Source organism: Populus alba, chromosome 17 (genome assembly GCF_005239225.2).
Source record: "Populus alba chromosome 17, ASM523922v2, whole genome shotgun sequence".
Taxonomy (NCBI): domain Eukaryota; kingdom Viridiplantae; phylum Streptophyta; class Magnoliopsida; order Malpighiales; family Salicaceae; genus Populus; species Populus alba.
This window is the reverse complement of record NC_133300.1, coordinates 1,247,874-1,269,090: the sequence shown is the minus strand read 5'-3', so window position 1 is coordinate 1,269,090 and position 21,217 is coordinate 1,247,874. Positions and strand designations below refer to the sequence as shown.

Sequence of the window (21,217 nt, the reverse complement as noted above, 5' to 3'; positions counted from 1 at the left end):
ATGCCGGCGCGCTGATTTTTTTTGGCGGTGCGCGACAGAGAATGGCGACGTCCACTGGGGAAGGTACTGTTTCTAACATTATTGGGACTAAGCTGTGTATTTTGGATGTGCTTAAGTTTTTGGCAATTTTTTTATCTTTTTGTTAATATTTATTTCCATGTTCATTTTATAGAATTGTCTCATGCCATCACCTGTATTTTATTTTAGAAAAACACGAACACACACAAGCTTCGTAGGTTAAAGGTGCTCGGGGCGAACTAGCAGATCTGCCTAATGGCTATTGGTCAGGGGTTCAGATGCCGTGAAACACCCCAATCATATCTGAGTGTCTGCTTGGTAATAACTGGTGGGTCATATACGTGCTTAACCATTCCTTGCAACGCCCCTCCCACTACGTGACGAAGTCTTTATAACAGAAATGCACGAAGAAACGTCACTGCAGATATGAGGACCCTTTTGCGAGACCTAGCATACACCCGACGAAACCTACCATGGTCATAATGAATAGAACCCTGTCCTTGGGTTGTGATGTGCACATTGCATCGTTTTTTGCATAAGGCAAACCCTTACTTGAAGCATCTTGACCTCAGGACTTGTGGGCTGAACGTTCACGCTTGGTCGATTGCTCCGAAAATTTTCATTGTAGAGTCGGGCAAAAATTGTCACGATTCTTGTCCATCATACAAGAGTTACGACCACACCTATTATTGTCACCTCTCATCCCTCGAAGGGTGAGTCAACATATAGATTACATGTTTTCCATACATTTGTCATGCATGCACCAGAATGAAAGGTAGGTCCCGTTAATACAAGCTTGCTGCACGTGATTGGAGAGAAAAAATGATGGAGGTGAAGAAAGATCAAAAAAATTTTGTCAGATAGAGAGGCTCCAGGGGTATCAGATTAAGGGTGAGAAGCATTAAATGTGAAGTATAAAACTAGACTCAGATCTGCTCGAAACAAGTGCAGATTGACGAGCATCAAATGGAAAGAGAAACCTATCGCGCACAGTCTTTCTGTGGGAACACTGCTTCTCATATCTAATTGAAGCTGTATCTCCCGTTTTTCTTCGAAACACATCATGAACAAAAGCAACAACGCGACCTTCAGTCATCAACTAATGACAACCCACTCTGGTTTCGCTTATCCAATTGGCATCTGTTAGTAATGTTCATCGCCTCCACATTCATCTAATTCCTGATGAACCAAATGCAACTACCGGGTCTCCAACTGTACATGGCGCGCTTAGTCTTCTTGGAAAGCTGCTAATTATGTAGCTCAACTCCATTTCAGCAGCAAGGATGGTCTGAAAAACAATGATTAAATCACTGAACTTCAAATGTGGCAGAAACTCTCTCTACAAAAATCAACTTTATGGCTGCAAACCAATTGGGAGAGCAAAAGGGGATCTATAAGTTGCATTATGCACTACAAATATTTCTATGCTCATCAGTTCAGCATGTTAGTAAGAGATGATCTTAGTTACCATTGGAAGATCTGGTCTTTGAAAAAATACGAGCAGACTTCAAACTTGCTCAACGTAGCAGAGCTCTTTCCGACAGGAAGTCGTGTTGTAGATCCGGCAAATGTTTAGGCGTAATCCAAGAAAGGAATACAGTAGTTATCAGGATCAGCTATGATTTTCCTCAACAGTGTCAGTTAAATTAAAATGCAAGAGTAAGAGAAGAAGAGACATGCCTAGATGAAAAACATGAAGAAGACTGAAACTTTAACAGAGCAGGAATAGCTTCCTCTATAGTGTTTGTTTGCGTTCACTGTCAGTGAGAAATCAAAGAGGGGTACAAAAGAGTTTTAGATAATCATCAGGGTGCTCTTCCAATAGAGACAATGTGTTGATTCCACACGGCAGCGGGGTAGTGGGGCGGATACTACAAGTTTCTGGCGCTGCCACAAGATTACAAGCTGTTAGAGAAAGTTTTTCTAGACAATCCTCAACCAACCACGACAACATTGGAAGATTGACAATGACCTACCGTTGTGAAGATCATATAGAAGAAGTTGAGCGCGAGCTATGAAGAAGTAAGGATAAGGATCTGCATGGATTCCAGAACAAATGATGAGAAGGTGCATCAGAGAATGGACTCTCGATTGAGAAACCTCTCGAGTTACTTTGGCCTAGTCAAGTCTCGTGCTCAAGCATCAATGCTCACCCCCCCCAGAATGTCTTCTGCCAAGATTGACATTCCTCTGCTGCCCACTTATGCTTTTGCCGGGCCAAACCATCAAACCTGCCAGATTCCTAGGAATTTTTCTTTGCTTGGACTCCGACAAATCCCATGCAACCACCAATTTCTAGGTGGTATAATCCAGATAAGATGATGTTGATGTCATCAATCATTTTCAGAAATGACAAGTGATTGGAATTTGCTCGGCAAAACATAGATATTGCCAGAGAAGCTGATCAAGAAGGAGTTAAATTGTCAAGCATTTTTGTTATGGATTTTGCATTTTTGTTTTGATATCACATCTCATCCTTCAAAACGAAACATGCCTTGCTTTTGTCTTTTTGTTGTTTTGAAATCAAACAAGATGTTTAACATTTTATTTTTGACAAAATGTTTTTGATCAAACTCCAACATGCAATAAAGGTTAATCAAGTCGAAAAGATTAAAAGTGTTTTTGATTACAGAAATGACTCGATACTTTGAAAATAACATGAGGTGACCAAACAATTTTGAAACTCATACCCCCTGAAACTTTGAACCACACATCATATAGCTAAGTTTTAACAGTATGCATAATGACATGTAGTGGATTCGGTTAGTTATGGACTCGTGAATCATGATTCTTACAAAGTCCCAATCATTACAAGTAGATGAGGTCAAAATTTATCGGTTTAACCAACCTTGCTTGAAATGAGAAAAGGCCATCTTTTGATATCCCCTTCACTTTCTAAAAGATTATATATCACTTGCAGTCCCATTTTGAGCCTGGTAAAATATTTTCTTTCAAAAAAAGAAACCCTGACTAGGATCACCACCCCATACTGGGGGCAAATGAGAGATATTTTTGGAGACATTGGTATAATTTAATATATGGATAAAAGGGGAAGGCTTATAGAACAAAGGTCCAATGATTGAGAGAGAGAGCTAAAAGAAAACACATAGACTAGGGGCATATGAGAAATTTTTAAGGAAGGCTATGATGAAAAAAAAGAAGAAGAAGAAGTTGAAGTTGCCCTCACTTAAATACAAGTCAAGATAAAGGAAGGAGAACGCCTATCAAGTCTATGAAGAGCAAAAGAAATTTCAATCAAGGAAATGCACAACAAAAGTCAATACCAGAAAAGACTAAGCTATAAACGTGACTTTTGGTGTCCATTATAAAGCTTTTGATGTTTATCAGATGATTAAGGTTGGTTATTCATCAAGGAAAGGTGGATTTGCATTATAACTTATGTTAAGAAAAGTCTGAACTTTGAGGTTAACAAGGTTATATGTCGTTTCCTCTACAAAGACAACAATAGAAAAGAGTTGATGAATAGTTGATGTTGATCCTAGGTCTTTGAAACCCTCAAACACCTTTTGAGCCTGTGAAATTCCTTTCTTTCATAGCCATGAACCATAGCCTGCATTACGTGCTTTTAAAAAGCCCTTTTTAATCAAGCAAGCAATTTGAAACCGATAAATGGCGCTCTTCAAAATTTGAAGAGTTTTTCCATAAGGGTCGTGACTTCATGAATTAAGCTATTGGTTATTATGCATGCTGATAAAACAAGTTATAAGAAGAGAAACAACCTTTCTTGATAAAGCCGGAGTTTTTGACTTGAGCATTTTTGTTTTTTTGAAATTCATGCAAAGGTCACCTCATCATAGACTATTAAATGATATACCCCAACATCAAGGATTCAAAATTGATACAAAGAACCATGGAAAAAGCCATTCTTAATCCTACATTGGGTCAATTTCTGTTTTCAAAATGCATGACAATCAAAGGACTATATATTTCGAATAACGTGTGTTGGGTCTTTGATCAAAAAGCTTGATTTTCAAAAGATTTCCAAAAAAGGACATCTTTGATTTCATTTCAACAAACTAGACTTTGAATAGACATGATCTTTGAAATATGAGAGTTGATTCCAGAACAAGGAAGATTTATCAAACACAGAAGAACATCGATTGAGTATGCAAAATCGTTGATAGAAATGACATTGAAGTCCTCGACACTCCTTGAAAAGTTGAGCAGCTGGGGGCAATACAGTGGACCTTAAGAAGGAAAACAAACAGTATCCAGATCAGCTGGGGGCAAAGAAAAGAATCAGATGATGAGTCATCAAAGTCCCGGAAAAGTTATGATTATCATCTGACAATGACAAAGGAAAACATCATTGAGTATAAACTGATGAACGAGCATTCATATCATTGCTGGGGCAATGTTGTTCAAAGACAATCCATGATTCAGTGAACTTCAGCAGCAATTGATGAGCAACGCTGCACTTAAAGGATATTTTCATATCTCCATCTTGGGTCACCCTCTGAAACATGGCTATGACTCCTGACAGATGTTATCGGGTGAGTGCATTTGAATGAACATCGAACATATGCACACCACCAAGACTGACTGTGGAACAATGATGCACTTGAAGGACAATCTCATATTGTCATCCTTTGAAACATGGTTATCGACAGACGTTACCACGCAACTGCATTGAATGAATGTCAGAAAGGCACCCACCCCGAAGACTGACTTTGTGGGACAATTTGTTCTGAAGCCAGATGAGCACTTCACCGCATGAGTATGGGTGATAAAAGCATCATCATTGATGAGGCCGAGACATATCTTTTCACAAATCTGATTAGAAGAGTTGAAAGGAATCTATTAAGAAGAACACTGAGCATACAACCATGAGCCTTTGTACTGCAAGCTATGAGATGCATGACTGGATGACTGAATGAGTTCCAAGAAGGTTGATGATAACATGTACTTGAAGAGTACTGTTTCAACTAGAGGCAAGTTCATGATTGATTAACAATCTTGATGGGTATTGGCATGATGCACACAATCAATCAGAGGATAATTCTCAGAAGAAGCCAGGAGAGAAAATCCTTCATAATGAATCAAGCAGTACCACACTTGGGGGCAGGGTCAAGCTTGATGAACGATGCAAGCAGTAATTGTCAAAGACAGCCCGGGATGGGCACTGCGTTTACAGCTGAGTGGATGACCAGTACATGAATGAGTCAATGCCTCGGAAGAACAAAGAAAGCCTTGGGATGCAAACAAGGGAACCCTATGACGATGGAGCATCAAGGAGGGGGGGACCTATATTTTTTCTCAGGTAAGTATACATGCATATTGATCATAATGCATTGCTTTTAACATTGTCAGGTCGGTGTTTCATCATCATCTTTTGGGTAGTGTGTTTTCTAACCCTACCTCATTTTGAGTGCGCCTTTGAGCTCTCACCTCTTTTTGTGAGCGCCTTTGAGCTATCATCTCGGGTAGTGCGTTTTTCTAACCCTACCTCATTTCGAGTGCGCCGTTGAGCCTCACTTCTCAGGGTAGCGCGTTTTCTAACCCTACTCATTTCGAGTGCGCCTTTGAGCCCTCGCCAACATTTTTCTTGGGTAGGTCACCCATTACAATGAGACCACACTTCATATTCTTTCCATCTGGGTAGGTCACCCATCATAATGAGACCATTTTTTTTCACATTTCTTTCCACCTGGGTTGGTCACCCATGACAATGAGACCGCGTTCTTCATATTTTTTCCATCTGGGTTGGTCACCCATTACAATGAGACCACACTTCATATTTTTCCATTTTTGGGTAGGTCACCATTACAATGAGACCGCACTTCATATTCTTTCTATTTGGGTAGGTCGCCCATCACAACGAGACCGTTCATCATATTTTTTCCATCTGGGTAGGTCACCCATTACAATGAGACCCCACTTCATATTTTTTCCATTTTCGGGTAGGTCACCCATGACAATGAGACCGCACTTCATCATATTTTTTCCATCTGGGTAGGTCACCCATTACAATGAGACCACACTTCATCATATTTTTTCCATTTGGGTAGGTCACCCATTATAATGAGACCGCACATCACATTCTTTCTATTTGGGTAGGTCGCCCATCACAACGAGACCACCTTTTCATATTCTTTCCACGTGGGTAGGTCACCCATTATAATGAGACCACACTTCTTCACATTTTTTCCATTTTTGGGTCGGTCACCCATACAATGAGACCAGCATTTTTCTAGGGTTCGTCACCCGTACAATGAGACCAGCACTAGGGTTCGTCACCCATACAATGAGACCAACACAGGGTTAGTCACCCGTACAATGAGACCAGCAGTTTTCTAGGGTTCGTCACCCATACAATGAGACCAGCAGCACTAGGGTTCGTCACCCGTACAATGAGACCAACATAGGGTTCGTCACCCGTACAATGAGACCATCATAGGGTTCGTCACCCGTACAATGAGACCAGAATGAGGTCGCCAGATGGGATCTCATGTAGCTTTGGTTAAAGGGAATCGCCAGATGGGATTTCAGGTTAACCGAGTTACGCATATTTCGTTCCAGTTGAATGAGGTCGCCAGATGGGATCTCATGTAGCTTTGGTTAAAGGGAATCGCCAGATGGGATTTCAGGTTGATCGAGTTACACATATTTTTGTTCCAGTTGAATGAGGTCGCCAGATGGGATCTCATGTAGCTTTGGTTAAAGGGAATCGCCAGATGGGATTTCAGGTTAACCGGGTTACGCAATATTTTCGTTCTAGTTGAATGAGGTCGCCAGATGGGATCTCAGGTAAACCCAATGTGTGGGCAGGTCGCCCGTGAAAATAGACTATTGGGAGAGTGTGGGTCGGTCGCCCGTGAAAATAGACTAGGGTGAGTATGTGTGGGTCGGTCGCCCGTGAAAATAGACTTGAGTGAGTATGTGTGGGCAGGTCGCCCGTGAAAACATATCAGTGTGAGTGTGTGGGCAGGTCGCCCAAGATAATGAAATCATTTTCCTTTTGTTTTCTTTACAAAACTTACTATGCAAAATTTTGAGGACTTTTCCTTCGTAAGCATTGTAAAGAGGGGGCATCTGTTGCTACCCAATTTTTGACCGATGTTTTGATATATTTTCAAAAAAATCCAAAAAATTGAGAAAAAACAAAGAAAATCCAAAAAATATGTTTTTTAATATATTTTTCGTCATTTTAGCATTTTCAACGTCGTCTAAAAAGAATTTAAATTGTTAAAAGATTTTCAAACGCGTTCGACTTTTCACGCGTCATTTTTAAATCATTTGATTTTTCGCATTTGAGTCGACGTTGATATTGCTCGTTTTCAAAAAAAATACAAAAAAATAAGAAAATCAAAATTTACAAAAGAAAAAAGTTGAGGACCAAGTTGAAAAACCTAGCAAATGTTTTTCTATAAATACCATGCTAAACTGATTTTTTTTTGGGGGGCAATTTTGAAATATCAAAAAAAAATACAAAAAAAAACAACCTAACCCTAAACCTATCTCTACCAAGCCTGCCGCCCCCCTCCCTTGGAATTTTGTTTCCCGAGGCCTTCTTCTCCTGAAGCCAAAACACAGCCGCCTAAACTTTTTGCATTTTTGGGACACCGGCCAAAACAGCCCCCCCCAAACCCCCCGGTTTTGATCTTTCTTCCTTTCTCCCTTACACAGCGCCGTCCTTCAGCCCCCATTTTTCAGACCATCCCCATCTTCAGCTTTAGCTGCTCAAGCCCTTCCCGGTTTTCCCATTGCAGCGAACCGGCAGCAGATCAAGCCGAAACCCCTTTCCTCAGCAGCGCCTTCTTCTCCTCTCAATAGCAGCGCCTCCACCCAAATCAACCCGCAGCTCCGGCGCTTCCTGTTGAAGACGATCGCCGCTTCCCCAGCTTGGACCCGTGGGTTTCTTCTCCTCTGGTCGCCTCCAGCAGTCCTCCTCGTCGCCAGCTCAGCCACACCGCCAGACAAGCTCCCCTCCATCTTCACAGCGGCTCCACCGGACGCAGACAACAGCAGCAGGGCCATCCGCCGTTGCAACCAACAGAAGTGGAGACCAAACCAGCAGCCCACATCCGAACAGCCCCAGCGGCGACGCCCCCTTCTCAGTCGTTCCTCTTCACTGCCGCCTGAAACAGAGAAGGAGAAGCCAGATCGGACAAGAAAAAGTAAAACCGAAGCAGATTTGAAGGAGAATAGAGGCAGATCGGGAAAACAAAAGAAATAAAACAAAAATAAAATCGACTGCTTTGTTGCGTTTCTTTTGGTGTTTGTGCAGGTCACCGCCGGCGAGAAAGAAGGGAGGAACACGTTTTCAGACCCTCCCTTGCTGCTGGATTTTTACGGCGGCGCGTCAACCCACGCACCGCTAGTGGCGGTAGCGCGTGGAGGAGACGCGCCGCCGTTGTTTGCTGCCCCAGAAATCTTCCAGCACTGTTCCGTGCACTGTTCCTGCATTTTCTAGAGATGTTTTAGGACTGGTTTTTGTAATTTAAAATTGTTTGATGTATTTTTTTTATTTAGTTTTGAATTCTTTTTTATTTGTATCTTGGTATTATTGATGTAACAAAAAAAAAGAAAACAAGAAAAGAAAAGAAAAGAAAAGAAAAGAAACAAAAATAAAATAGTGAAAGTGTATGTGTGTGCTTGTATTTTGTTTTATTTATTTGTATATATTTTTTAATGATAAAATTGCAAATTTATTAAAGAAGAATTTAATATTTTGATCGGATCACGGTTAAGAATTATTAACTTATACGTAAGTGATATTTCTAATTTCCGACGAAAAGACAATTATTAAAACTTCTTTAACACGTCAAATTCGCGAAGCAGCTTACCTCAGGTAGGGTGTGTTAGGGGTGCTGATACCTTCCCTAACCACAACCAGTCCCTTACCCGCGAATCTCTGACAAGACCAGTCCATCCGGTTTCCTAGTAGCCTTCAATAAATTACTAGGTGGCGACTCCAACGAACCAAATTCAAGCAAACAACAACGAGACGAAAAATCGCCAGTTGATGCCGCGCGCTGATTTTTTTTGGGGTGCGACAAGCTTATTGTGAAACAATAAATATATGTATATCAGCACGCAACAATTATTGTTCTACTATTTCAAGTTTTAACTTTAGGTTAAACTAGTTATATGCCCGCGCGATTGCCGCAGATCAATTATTTTTTTGTATTTCAAAAAAAGCTAAGATCTAAAAATATTAGGTTTTTTTGTAAAGTTATACACAAGAGTCTTAGGTTTGGTTGCAACGCCTGATCCAAGAGTAATATTTATAATAACATTAAACTTGGGTTAACCCTTAGCATAAAAGTCTCTGGACTGCAATACCAGATACAATAGCATCGGACGTGGGTCTGACTGTAAGGTCGTGTCATAAAAGTTTGATAATTAAATAGATTAGTTAAAAAGAAAAAAACAAAGAAAAAAAACCAACAGGAAGAAAAAAACTAATGAAGAAAAAGAAAAAAAATGAATTAATTGGGTTAACCCGTCATACCTTGAATTCGCATCGTGAAAGTTTGATAATTAAAAATGAAAAAACAAATTAATGGGTTAACCCAGAATTAACTGAGCTAACTCATTAAACCAGGTTAACCCGTCTAACCTGGAATCCGTGTCATAAAAGTTTGATAACTAAATAGAAAAAAATTTAACATCAACAATTTAAATTAAACAAAAAAAATTAATTTAAAAGCAAAAAAAAGCAAAAAAAAAAATTCAGGTTAACTCGTCAAAACCAAAGTTAACCCGTTAAACCCTGATCCGTGTCATGAATGTCTGGTAACTAAATTAAAAAAAAGTGAACATTAACAAACTAAACTAAACGAAAAAAAAAAAAAAAAATCCAGGTTAACTCGTCAAATCATGTTAACCCGTTAAACCTAGGATCTGTGTCATGAAAGTCTGATAACTAAATAAAAAAATTTAACATTAACAAACTAAATTAAACAAAAAAATTTATGAAAATAAAAATAAATAAAAAAATTTAACATCAACCAAGAATTAACTGGGTTCACCCGTAAACCAGGTTTAACCCGTGAAACTTGAGATATGTGTCTTGAAAAGTCTAAAAACTAAATAGAAAGAAATTTAACATTAACAAACTAAACTAAACGAAAAAAATTAATTAAAAAGAATAAAAAAGCAAAAAAAAAAAATTCTAGGTTAACTTGTCAAACCAGGTTAACTCGTTAAATCTGGAAAACGTGTGTCATGAAAGTCTAATAACTAAATAGAAAGATATTTAACATTAACAAACTAAATTAAACGAAAAAAAATTAATTAAAAAGAATAATAAAAAAAAGGTTAACCCGTTAAATCCGGAAAACGTGTCATGAAAATCTGATAACTAAATAAAAAAATTTAACATTAATAAACAAAATTAAACAAAAAAATTTTGTTAAAAGAAAAAAAAAAACAAAGAAAGAAGCAAAAAAATATTTCTCAAAAGGCATAAAAAAAAATAGCTAAAAAAAAGACAACTTAAAAAAAAAAAAACGTTAAGCAACAGGGATAGTGTTTTACTAAAGAAAAAAGAAAGAAAATCTAAATTAATTGGGTTAACCCTCAAACCAAGCTAACCTGTCAAACCTGGGATTCGCGTCATGAAAGTTTGATAACTGCACGGAAAAAAAAAATTGACGGGTTAACCCATAATTAATTTGGTTAACCCATGAAACCAGGTTAACCCATAATTAATTAAACAAAATAACTTAAACGAAAAAATTAATTAAAAAGAAAAACCAGAAAAATAAAATCTGGGTTAACCCGTTAAACCCGGAATGCGTGTTATAAAAAATTTAAGATAGAAAAAAATTTAACATTAAACAAAAAAAACAAAATTAAAAAAAATATCCATTAAAAAAATGAAGAAAAAACAACCTAAAAAAAAGCAAAAAGTAAAAAAAAAAAAGAAAAGACACAGCTCAGCTTTTACTGTGGACTGCACTGTGCAGTCCACAGTAAAAGACTGAGCTTTTTAGTTATATAATACATAATTATATATTATTTTGCAACAAATTAATGTATCTAATATTCTTTCTAATTTTGTTTTCAATTATAAACAATGATTTTAAAGCATTAGAAGGAAAATGTTCTAATCAAACACGAAGCATGAGTATTTTTAAAAGTACTTACTATTTCTTTACAATAACACTTTTCTATTTTTTTCTTACCATTAATGATCTTAATTTATAAAAATTATCAGATTTTTTTTTTTTATGTTGGCCATTAATTTTCTAAATCTCATTAATAATACTATCAATTATCATTAAAAAAAAATGGTATTAATAAGACTTGCATGAATAGTACAGTTTTGTTTTCAATTTCATGAGGTATTTATTAGAGTGATGAAAGCCATGACGTTAAGTTTTTCAAATTGAAGAATTAGAATGAAAAGTTCCTCATAGCTCACATGCATATACTTGTCATTAAAATCAATGAAGTATTTGTAAAATATTTGATATGTTTCCAATGTTAACCCTTGTTATAATGTCTCTATACAGTGATATATCATGTGCTACTATTTCCATGTGGGCTTCTTTGTCTCTTAACTTTATTGATCTATAAATGGCGAAGACGACATTTATCCATGTATGAAGACATTGAAAAATTCTTGCAAAGTCATGATAATGATCTCATGCCGATAAGGTACACTTTCTCAGAGATTAAGAAGATAACCAACGGATTTAAAAACAAGTTGGGTGAAGGGGGCTTTGGCTCAGTGTATAAGGGAAAGCTTCGTAGTGGTCGTTTTGCAGCAGTTAAATTATTGGGCAAGTCAAAAGCCAATGGACAAGATTTTATCAATGAAGTTGCCACAATTGGGAGAATTCACCATGTCAATGTCGTGCAACTTATAGGCTTCACTGTTGAGGGATCGAAGCGTGCTCTTATATATGAGTTCATGCCTAATGGATCTCTTGAAAAGTACATTTTTTCTAGGGAAGGTAGCGTCCCACTAAGTAATGAGAAAATATATGAGATTTCTCTTGGGGTGGCTCGTGGCATTGAATATCTACATCAAGGTTGTGATATGCAAATCTTGCATTTTGATATCAAGCCTCACAACATTCTTCTTAATGATAAGTTTGTTCCGAAAATCTCAGATTTTGGACTAGCCAAATTGTACCCTACAAATAATAACACCGTGCCCCTCACTGCCGCTAGAGGAACGATAGGATACATGGCTCCTGAACTATTTTATAAAAATATTGGAGGTGTCTCTTACAAAGCAGATGTCTATAGTTTTGGGATGTTATTGATGGAAATGGTAGGAAGAAGGAAGAACCTAAATGCATTGGCAAATCATTCAAGCCAAATTTACTTTCCTTCGTGGGCTTATGACCAAGTTAGTGGAGGTAAGGACATAGAAGTACAAGAAGATGCCATAGAACATGAAAAGAAAATTACAAAGAAGATGATTATTGTGGCATTGTGGTGCATACAGTTGAAGCCTGTTAATCGTCCCTCAATGCATAAAGCTATAGAGATGCTTGAATCGGATGTTGAATCCCTACAAATACCTCCGAAGCCTTTTCTCACCCCACATCAAATGCCGGGAGAAGATGATAAAGCTAATCATGCAAAGTTATCAGATCCACCAAATGATTGTATTGACTCTTCATATCAGTTTGGTCGTTGATGATGAGATGATGAAGATAATATAACTTAGTGATTATTAATTTTGATAATGTATTAATTATTATTTAAGCTTTAAGTTTATTGATTGTGTCTATTAACTAGATATTATTATCCGTTAACAACCTCCAGATAAAAATAATTCAATCAAGTAAGCATATAGATATTATTGCAAAAGTGTGTATGGATTGAAAATACATCAAAATTCATGACTTACTTGCTGTAACTTTGAGACTAGGCACTTGGAGAATTGGATCATAAGATAGACGTGACCTTTAGCAAGATAAGGGATGACCAGTAAATGACTCTGTTCTCATACGTAGGACTATTGCATACATGTGGAAAACTGATAAGAAGAATTTAGAAAAGGAAAGAAATAAAAGAGAAAGGTGCTTGTTTATTGATTGCATACCATCCGTCTTCGGAACAGTGGCCTAAATAGGCTATTCCCTACAACAATAATCTTAATAATAGGAACTACAAACGTGGGAAGCTGAAGACTAGGGATACTCTGGCTAATCCCTTATCCTCTGACCAATTCAAATACTGACTAATTCAAATCACAATGAAATAAACAGAACATAAAACAATGAAATAATAATAATAATAATAGTATGCAGATGCTCCTCATGCCGTAGCAGCAAGTGCTTCACGTGCCCAGCTCTTATCATTCCCTAGCCCTTGAATTTTCCTTGTCCGCAAGGCTGAATTGAGGATAAGTTTTTGCAAATCGCCATAAATTTTCCCACGAAGAATCTTCTGGCAAGGCCCCCTTCCACTGCACCAATATCTCCGTTCTTGGCCTGTATTTCCCCTTCTGAATCACCCTTCTATCTAGGACTGCTTCTGGTTCTGGTAACACCATAACATCTGTCGTTATTGGAGGAAGGGTGACCACAGTGTCTTTGGCTATATCTCCCCAATGTTTCTTGAGTAAACTGACATGGAAAACATTATGGATGCGTGATCCTGTGGGAAGTTCTAATTTGTATGCCACTGGTCCAATGTGAGCGAGAACCTTGAAGGGCCCAAAAAATCTGGGAGATAGCTTTAAGGAACTCCTGAAGGCTACTGATTTTTGACGATATGGATGCAGTTTTAAGAACACGTAATGTCCAACCTGAAATGTGACCTCCCGTCGATGCAAATCAGCCCGAGATTTCATGCGTCCCTGTGCGACAATGAGATTTCGTTTGAGGTCCCGCAGGATGATTTCCCTGGTTCGTAGCAACTGATCCACTTCTGGAAGCTTGGTAGTTCCTGGTATATATGAGATCATTGATGGAGGAGGGATCCCATAAACTGCTTCAAAAGGTGAAACCTTCGTCGTTGAATGAATCGTCGTGTTGTAACCATACTCCGCCCAAGCCAGCCAGTCCTTCCACGCCTGTGGGTGGTCGCAAGTGAAACAGCGTAAGTATTGCTCCAAGGTCCGATTAACTACTTCGGTTTGGCCGTCCGTTTGTGGATGGTAACTGGAGCTGTAGTTAAGTGATGTGCCCTACAACGAGAATAAGGATTTCTAGAAGGAGCTGACGAAAACCTTATCCCGATCACTTACTATAGAACTCGGCATGCCATGTAATTTGACCACATTATCAAGAAAACATTTCGCTACTGTCACAGCTGTGTAAGGGTGTTTAAGTGGCATGAAATGACTGTACTTGGAGAGCCGATCCACCACCACCATGATAACGCTATATCCTTGCGAAGATGGTAAGCCTTCAACAAAATCCATAGAAATGTCTGTCCAAATGCGCTGCGGAATTGGAAGGGGCTGAAGTAACCCAGCTGGTTTCAAGGTTTCATGTTTACAACGCTGGCACACCTCACATTCCTTAATGAAGTTTTTGACCGAAGTTCGTATGCCAGGCCATATGAAACTGGAAGAGATGCGGGTCAGGGTCTTCAAATAGCCAAAATGCCCACCTGCAGGAGAGGAATGTCCATCGGCCAAAACCGCAGGTATCAAGGAAGATGTAGGGCTCAAGTGTACCTTCCCGTTCTGCATCCAAACCCCATCTCTTTGGACCAATTTCAAAGACGATCTGATTGCTACATTGCTGTAATAAGGCTGCTGCTGGACTTCTTGTTGTAGAGTCTTCCACCAGTCGGTAATAGGAGCAGATATGGCGTGTAATTGGGCTGCTGCAATGTGAGAGAGGGCATCAGCTACTTGATTTTCCTTGCCCTTGCGATACTGGATGTTATAATCGAACCCCATAATCTTGGGCAGCCAACGGGCTTGAGACGGGGTGGTAAGTCGCTGCTCAAGAAGGTACTTCAAGCTTTTATGATCGGTCTTGATCACAAAGGTTCGGCCTAACAAATATGCTCGCCATTTCCGCATGGCCTTCACTACTGCGAGCATCTCCTTGTCGTAGGTTGACAGTAATCTCGCCTTACCCTTCAATGCCTCACTATAATAAGCAATTGGCTGGTTGTCTTGGGATAAAATCGCTCCCAACCCATCACCACACGCGTCACATTCCACTGCAAATTGTTGTGCGAAATTTGGAAGCCGCAGCACAGGTGGAGACGTGAGGGCTTGCTTCAGCTTGTTGAAAGCCATGAGGGCCTCCTCAGACCAGCGAAATCCCTCCTTGGATAAGAGCTGATTTAATGGGGCAGCTATGACGCCAAATCCCCTCACAAATTTGCGATAATATCCAGCCAACCCGAGAAACCCACGGACATCCTTGGGAGTTGCTGGAATTGGCCAATTTTGGACAGCTTGAATTTTGGCCGGGTCTACTGCCACTCCTTCGGCAGAGATGATGTGCCCCAAATAGCTCACTGTAAGTACCCCAAATTGACATTTTGAGAGCTTGACATACAACTGGTTGTCCGAGAGAATGCTCAACACTTGCCGAAGATGTCGTAAGTGATCCATCCAAGACCTGCTATACACCAGAATATCATAAAAAAATACCAATATAAATTGTCGTAGATGAGGGCGAAAGAGGTCATTCATGAGACTCTGAAAAGTTTTTGGGGCATTTGTCAACCCAAACGGCATGACCACAAACTCATAGTGACCGTCATGAGTGCAGAATGCGGTTTTTGGGATGTCTTCCGGCTGGACTCTAATTTGATGATACCCGGATCGTAAGTCCAGTTTTGAAAAGAACTTCGCGCCATGCAATTCATCAAGCAACTCGTCAATGACCGGAATGGGAAACTTGTCTTTAATTGTGATCTCATTTAGTGCCCGATAATCCACACAAAATCGCCAAGATCCATCTGCCTTCTTAATCAACAGAACCGAGGACGAAAATGGGCTGCGACTGGGGCGAATAACTCCTGATTGTAAGAACTCCTTGACCAATTTTTCAATCTCATTTTTTTGATAGTGCGGGTACCTGTAAGGCCTACTATTGACTGGGGATGTATTTGGCATCAAGGGAATCTGGTGATCATGGCTACGCGCAGGTGGCAGCGCTGTGGGTTCCTGAAAGATATGAGCAAAATTTGACAGGATGGAATTAAGGTCAGGTGACCATGCAGGGGCTGTCTTCGTCCGTGTCTCTGCTTCTATCTGCACAAAATATCCCACTCCTGATAAATGGATCAACTCCCTATCACTGAGGGGAGCAAGTTCATTGTTTGACAATCCTCTTAAGGTGTACGTCTGCCCTCCCTTCTTGAACAACATGATGAGCTTCTTGTAATCAGTTTTGATGGGGCCTAAAGTCTCCAGCCATTGCACCCCTAATACGACCTGGCATGCTGCCACAGGAAGCACAAAAAAATCTGCACGAACAATGATCCCTTGGATGGATAATGCAAGGCCTAAGCATCGCCCCGTGCACTCAATAATTTCCTTATTTCCCACTGTGACTTGGATGGTTTTGTCGTGAATGACAAGGAGTCCCAATTTGGTTGCTGTGGACTGATCAATAAAATTGTGGGTGCTTCCCCCATCAATGAGAACTGTCACCTGCGTGTTTCCTGCTTTACCAATGACCTGGAAGGTTTGTGGGTGATTGGTTCCCACCAGAGCATGGAATGAGATTTCTGGAATGTCTTCCTCAGGTTCCACAATCTCCATGTCCATATCTTCTCCTTCTTCCTTCTGTTGCACGTCAACCATCATGAACATCTGAGGCCGCGAACAACGATGCCCAGGGACATATCGCTCATCACAATAGAAACACAACCCTTTTTCACGTCTCTCCTTCGCCTCTTGTCCTGTTATGTGTCGGATTGGGGTGGCTGGTTGAGCTGTTCGTTGAACCGGGACAGGACCCAGGAGCGCCAGTGTGTTTGGATGTGCTGGTTTCGGCTGGAATGGGGTTGTTGTTGCTGTTCTGGCTGGATTGTTGAGTTTCCTTTGGAATTGATTTCGTTCTTCGATCAGATGAGCCACACTAATGGATTCTGAAAGAGATTTTGGTTGCTTAACACGAACATCCAAACGAATTTCATCCTTTAATCCTGCGATAAAGCATCCCACCAGGAAACTTTCTGGAAGGTCATCAACCTTGTGAGATAGTTTCTCAAAGGCTTCTTGATATGCATTCACCGTTGTGGTTTGTTTGAGTCTAGACAATGCTTCGGACGGATCATCATACTCAGTTGGTCCGAAACGGTGAAGAAGGGCAGAAACAAACTCATGCCAGCGTAATTGACCCTTGTTTTTCGTATACCAACGGTACCACTGTAAGGCCACACTCGAGAGATGGAAGGAAGCCAATTGTACCTGTCGAGGGGCGTCAATGTTCTGGAATTCAAAGTATTGCTCTGCCTTAAATATCCAGCCCGTGGGATCGTCTCCTTCTCCTGAATATGTTGGGAAGTTTAACTTGAGGGTGGTGTGGTTTCTGTCGACATTGAGGTTTGCAGATGACCTGTCATGAGAAGAACTTCCCCCAGCAAAAGGATTTACTTCCTTCTCACTGGAACGATGGGTCTGAGCAATTCTCATTGCTTGGAGTTCAGCCATGACTCCTTGAAGAGCGTCGTTGACCCGATTAAAATTCTGATTTAACTCATCAAAATTGGCGTCGTGTCGTCCGAGAGCTTCAGTGATCTTAGCACGAAACTCCGCATTAGTTTTACCACGCGTGTCCATGGGTTGAACCGCGCTCTGATACCACTGATAAGAAGAATTTAGAAAAGGAAAGAAATAAAAGAGAAAGGTGCTTGTTTATTGATTGCATACTATCCGTCTTCGGAACAGTGGCCTAAATAGGCTATTCCCTACAACGATAATCTTAATAATAGGAACTACAAACGTAGGAAGCTGAAGACTAGGGATACTCTGGCTAATCCCTTATCCTCTGACCAATTCAAATACTGACTAATTCAAATAACAATGAAATAAACAGAACATAAAACAATGAAATAATAATAATAATAATAGTATGCAGATGCTCCCCATGCCGTAGCAGCAAGTGCTTCACGTGCCCAGCTCTTATCAAAAACATACTTAATTTGGCCACAACAACTTGTAAAGAGACATGCCAAGCAGACTTTGCAAAGCAGAGACAGGAGTGGTTTGGTTAACAGAAGTGGATTGAGCGCTTTCAGATCTTTCATAACTTATGATGATCTTATTGAATTTCTATTGGCCGGAAGGAGGTACACTTAGTTTCGAGAATGATATATGAGCAATATAGATAGGGCTTTTGCAAGCTCTCATTGGATGTTGAGCTTTAGCAGCTACAAGCTCTTTGGTCTCTAAAGAGGTCTTCCAGATCGCTGTCCTATACTGATTGGCCCAAAATCGTATCAGTTTATAGATTGATGTTAGTCACATCCTACAATTAATTAATGAATTATTAAAAAATATATGACATATATGTTGTTTGCTTAGCAAACGGTCGATTCAACTTATTCCAGCTGGTTGACCGGTTGTTTTTAATTGGTAGACTAGTTCCTCTGTTTACTTTCATCACTGGTGTTTTATCTTCTTTTTTTCTATTGTTGGTATTCAACCCACATCACTTTATCTAAAAAATGAATTTGGATGGAGTTGATGGCATTCACAAGCATGAAGATATCACAGCTGAAACAATCAGGTACTATTCAAGCATTGATAGCGATGGTTTCAAGAGATTAAGTATAGATTCTGTTTGTGTCCGATAAAATGATGACTGTAGAGGAGGTTGAACATGCTGTTCGGAATCGTGAAGGCCCCAAGTGATGCGAAGACTGTGATTTATTAATTGGTGAAGAAATTCATGAGATAATGACAGAGCTCGTTAGACCTGGGAACATGCCGGCTAGATCAATAATTGCATATATCACTTTAATTCCCAAATTAAAGGGGAGGTCAAATTGAAGGATCATATAAAAGTCATGCATGAAATCATTAGTTTTATAGCAGGGAGGCACATACTTGACTTCTCGGATGGCGAATGAGGCTGAGCATAGCATGAAGAAGAGAAGAGCACGGGATTTTATTTCTATGGTCGATTTTCGAAAGGCCTTTGATTCAGTTTTATTGGATTATCTGCTTCAGGTCAAGAATCACATGGGTTTCTGGCAGAAATGGCAGGGATGGATATCTCAATATATCTAGCAGTTCTTGTTAATGGTTTTCCTTCCCACCTCAGAGATCCTCTATTGTCTTTTCTCTAGGATATTGTTGCTGAAGGATTCCCTTATCGACTAACCATTTATTTTATTCTAACAATTAGTTGAAAAGCACTTAATGAGATTTATTGTTTTTTGACAAAACACTTGCATATGCTCACATAGAATTTACACGTCCAGTCATAAAATTAATGATTTCGCACATAAAAAAAATCCTCGCATAAGATTATCGGCGACTATACATATAAAATCAGAAAAAATAAAACCATAAAATTCAAGAATATGTAAAAAATTATTTAGGTTTTGAGATCGACGTTCTACAGTGAATGAGGTGGATAGAAAGAGGCTGAAACAATGCCGGAAAGCGAGGAGGCAGTGGCGCCACGTAAAAGCACACGCTAGGGGAACTTCCACAATGAGGGTGTGGACCAACCCGCCATAGACGCCACTCTATGCTTTGTTAATCGATGTTGATGGTCACTGTCTTCTAGAGGAGAGATCAGACACCTGAAAGTTTTGGTCTACACCTCTCTTATTTCTCTTTGTCCAGATCTATACTTTCTCACCACTACTTAGCTGTTGCTGCCACTGATGCTCAATGCTCCTGCATCTGTTCTGCAGGGAACATTGTTGTCATTGGTGCTACTATGTTGGCCGCTGAGGAAGAGAAGGTGTCACTTCAAAAATGAAGCTGTAATCGAGAAAATGGGGAGAAGATGGCGTTTTGTCACGGCGAAGTGAGGAGATCTCCTAGGTCAAATCAGCGTGTGGGTGTAGGCAGAATCAAGGTGATAGAGAGATGGTGGAGGCTTACTTCTTGGTAGGAGAGTTGTTTTTACTTTTTTCATCTGTGGTAGAGAGACAGAGTAAGAGTTCTTTTTTCTTCTATTTTTTTCTCTTTTTTCATATTTTTCTTTCTCTTGTTTTCTTTTTAATTTTTCTTCTTTCAATTTTTCTTACTCCTTTTCTTTCTCTCCGCTCACTTTTCTCTTTATTGGTTTTTTTGTCCTTTAATTCTTATTTTATTATCATTATGCTTATTAAATCTTTTTTTTTCTTCTGTTTATGATTTTGTTTTTTAATTTTTTTTAATTCTCTTGAATTTGTTACTATTGAAAAATCATTAACACAAACACGAGAAATAAAGTGACTGAAAAATTATGAAATAATAAAAAATGAGCTGAATTATGTTAAAAATACATATTTTTGTATTTTTAGTTTTTTTAAAAAAATCAAAATTAAGAGTAAAAATTTGAACTAAGATAGAAAAATATTGATTTAGAAAGAAGATTAGGGGGCTTTTAGTCAAGTGAAATGAGGTGGTGTTTCATGTTGGATCTGTATAGTTTAGTTTCATGCTGATTATGATCAAGTAGAGAGAAGGATTATGTGGTTTATTAGATTTTCTACATTTTGTTAGTTTAATTAATAAGATAAACGGTCTTTTAGAAAATTAATAATAATTCAGTATTGTTATGTGTTCTTCCTTTTTATATATATAGAATTGTAATTTTTTTTTTACAAGTAGACTTTGATAAATAAAAATTAAATATTGTAATTGTTTCTTCCTTTTTTAGTCAGTATTGTTACATCACGATGTTGACTGGGGGCTCCCCATGATTCAAGGAAAGGAATATATCAAGAAAATTAGAGTGGCTAAATTTATGATGTCATCCTTACAATATTTTTTATTATGAAATGTTATATTAATCATGTATTTTCTTCTAAATTTATCTTTGTAATTTTCATTAATTATCCTAATAGTTTTTAGCTTTTTTTAATTTAATTTTCAATTATTTTATGAAAAACTTGATGTTGATCTTTAAAATTAGAAGACTTGTCATGAAAATTTTAACATTAATCCCTTTATAAAGAAGACTTATCTTTTCATGAAAATTGGATATTGGTCACTTAAAAAAAAGACTTATTGAATAATGCCAATTAAAGTTCTAAACTTCCAATTTCTAGATTAATATTTAAAAACCTTGAATTTTATTTAATGTAAAAATTCATCTTCTTCAATACATTATGATACAGGAAA

The 21,217-nt window shown here is 38.8% G+C and overlaps 2 protein-coding genes across 4 annotated transcripts in view; both read left to right on the top strand.

Moving 5' to 3' along the window:
- LOC118060464 (rust resistance kinase Lr10) overlaps positions 1-12,640 on the top strand; it is a 44,010-nt gene extending 31,370 nt beyond the window's left edge. The window contains exon 2 of the mRNA XM_035073685.2: positions 11,502-12,640. Coding sequence (XP_034929576.1) covers positions 11,502-12,640 — 1,139 coding nt within the window. The remainder of the gene's footprint in view (positions 1-11,501) is intronic.
- Positions 1-21,217, top strand: part of LOC118060427 (integrin-linked protein kinase 1) — a 102,982-nt gene that overhangs the window by 76,146 nt on the left and 5,619 nt on the right. The gene's annotated exons all lie outside the window — the stretch shown is intronic.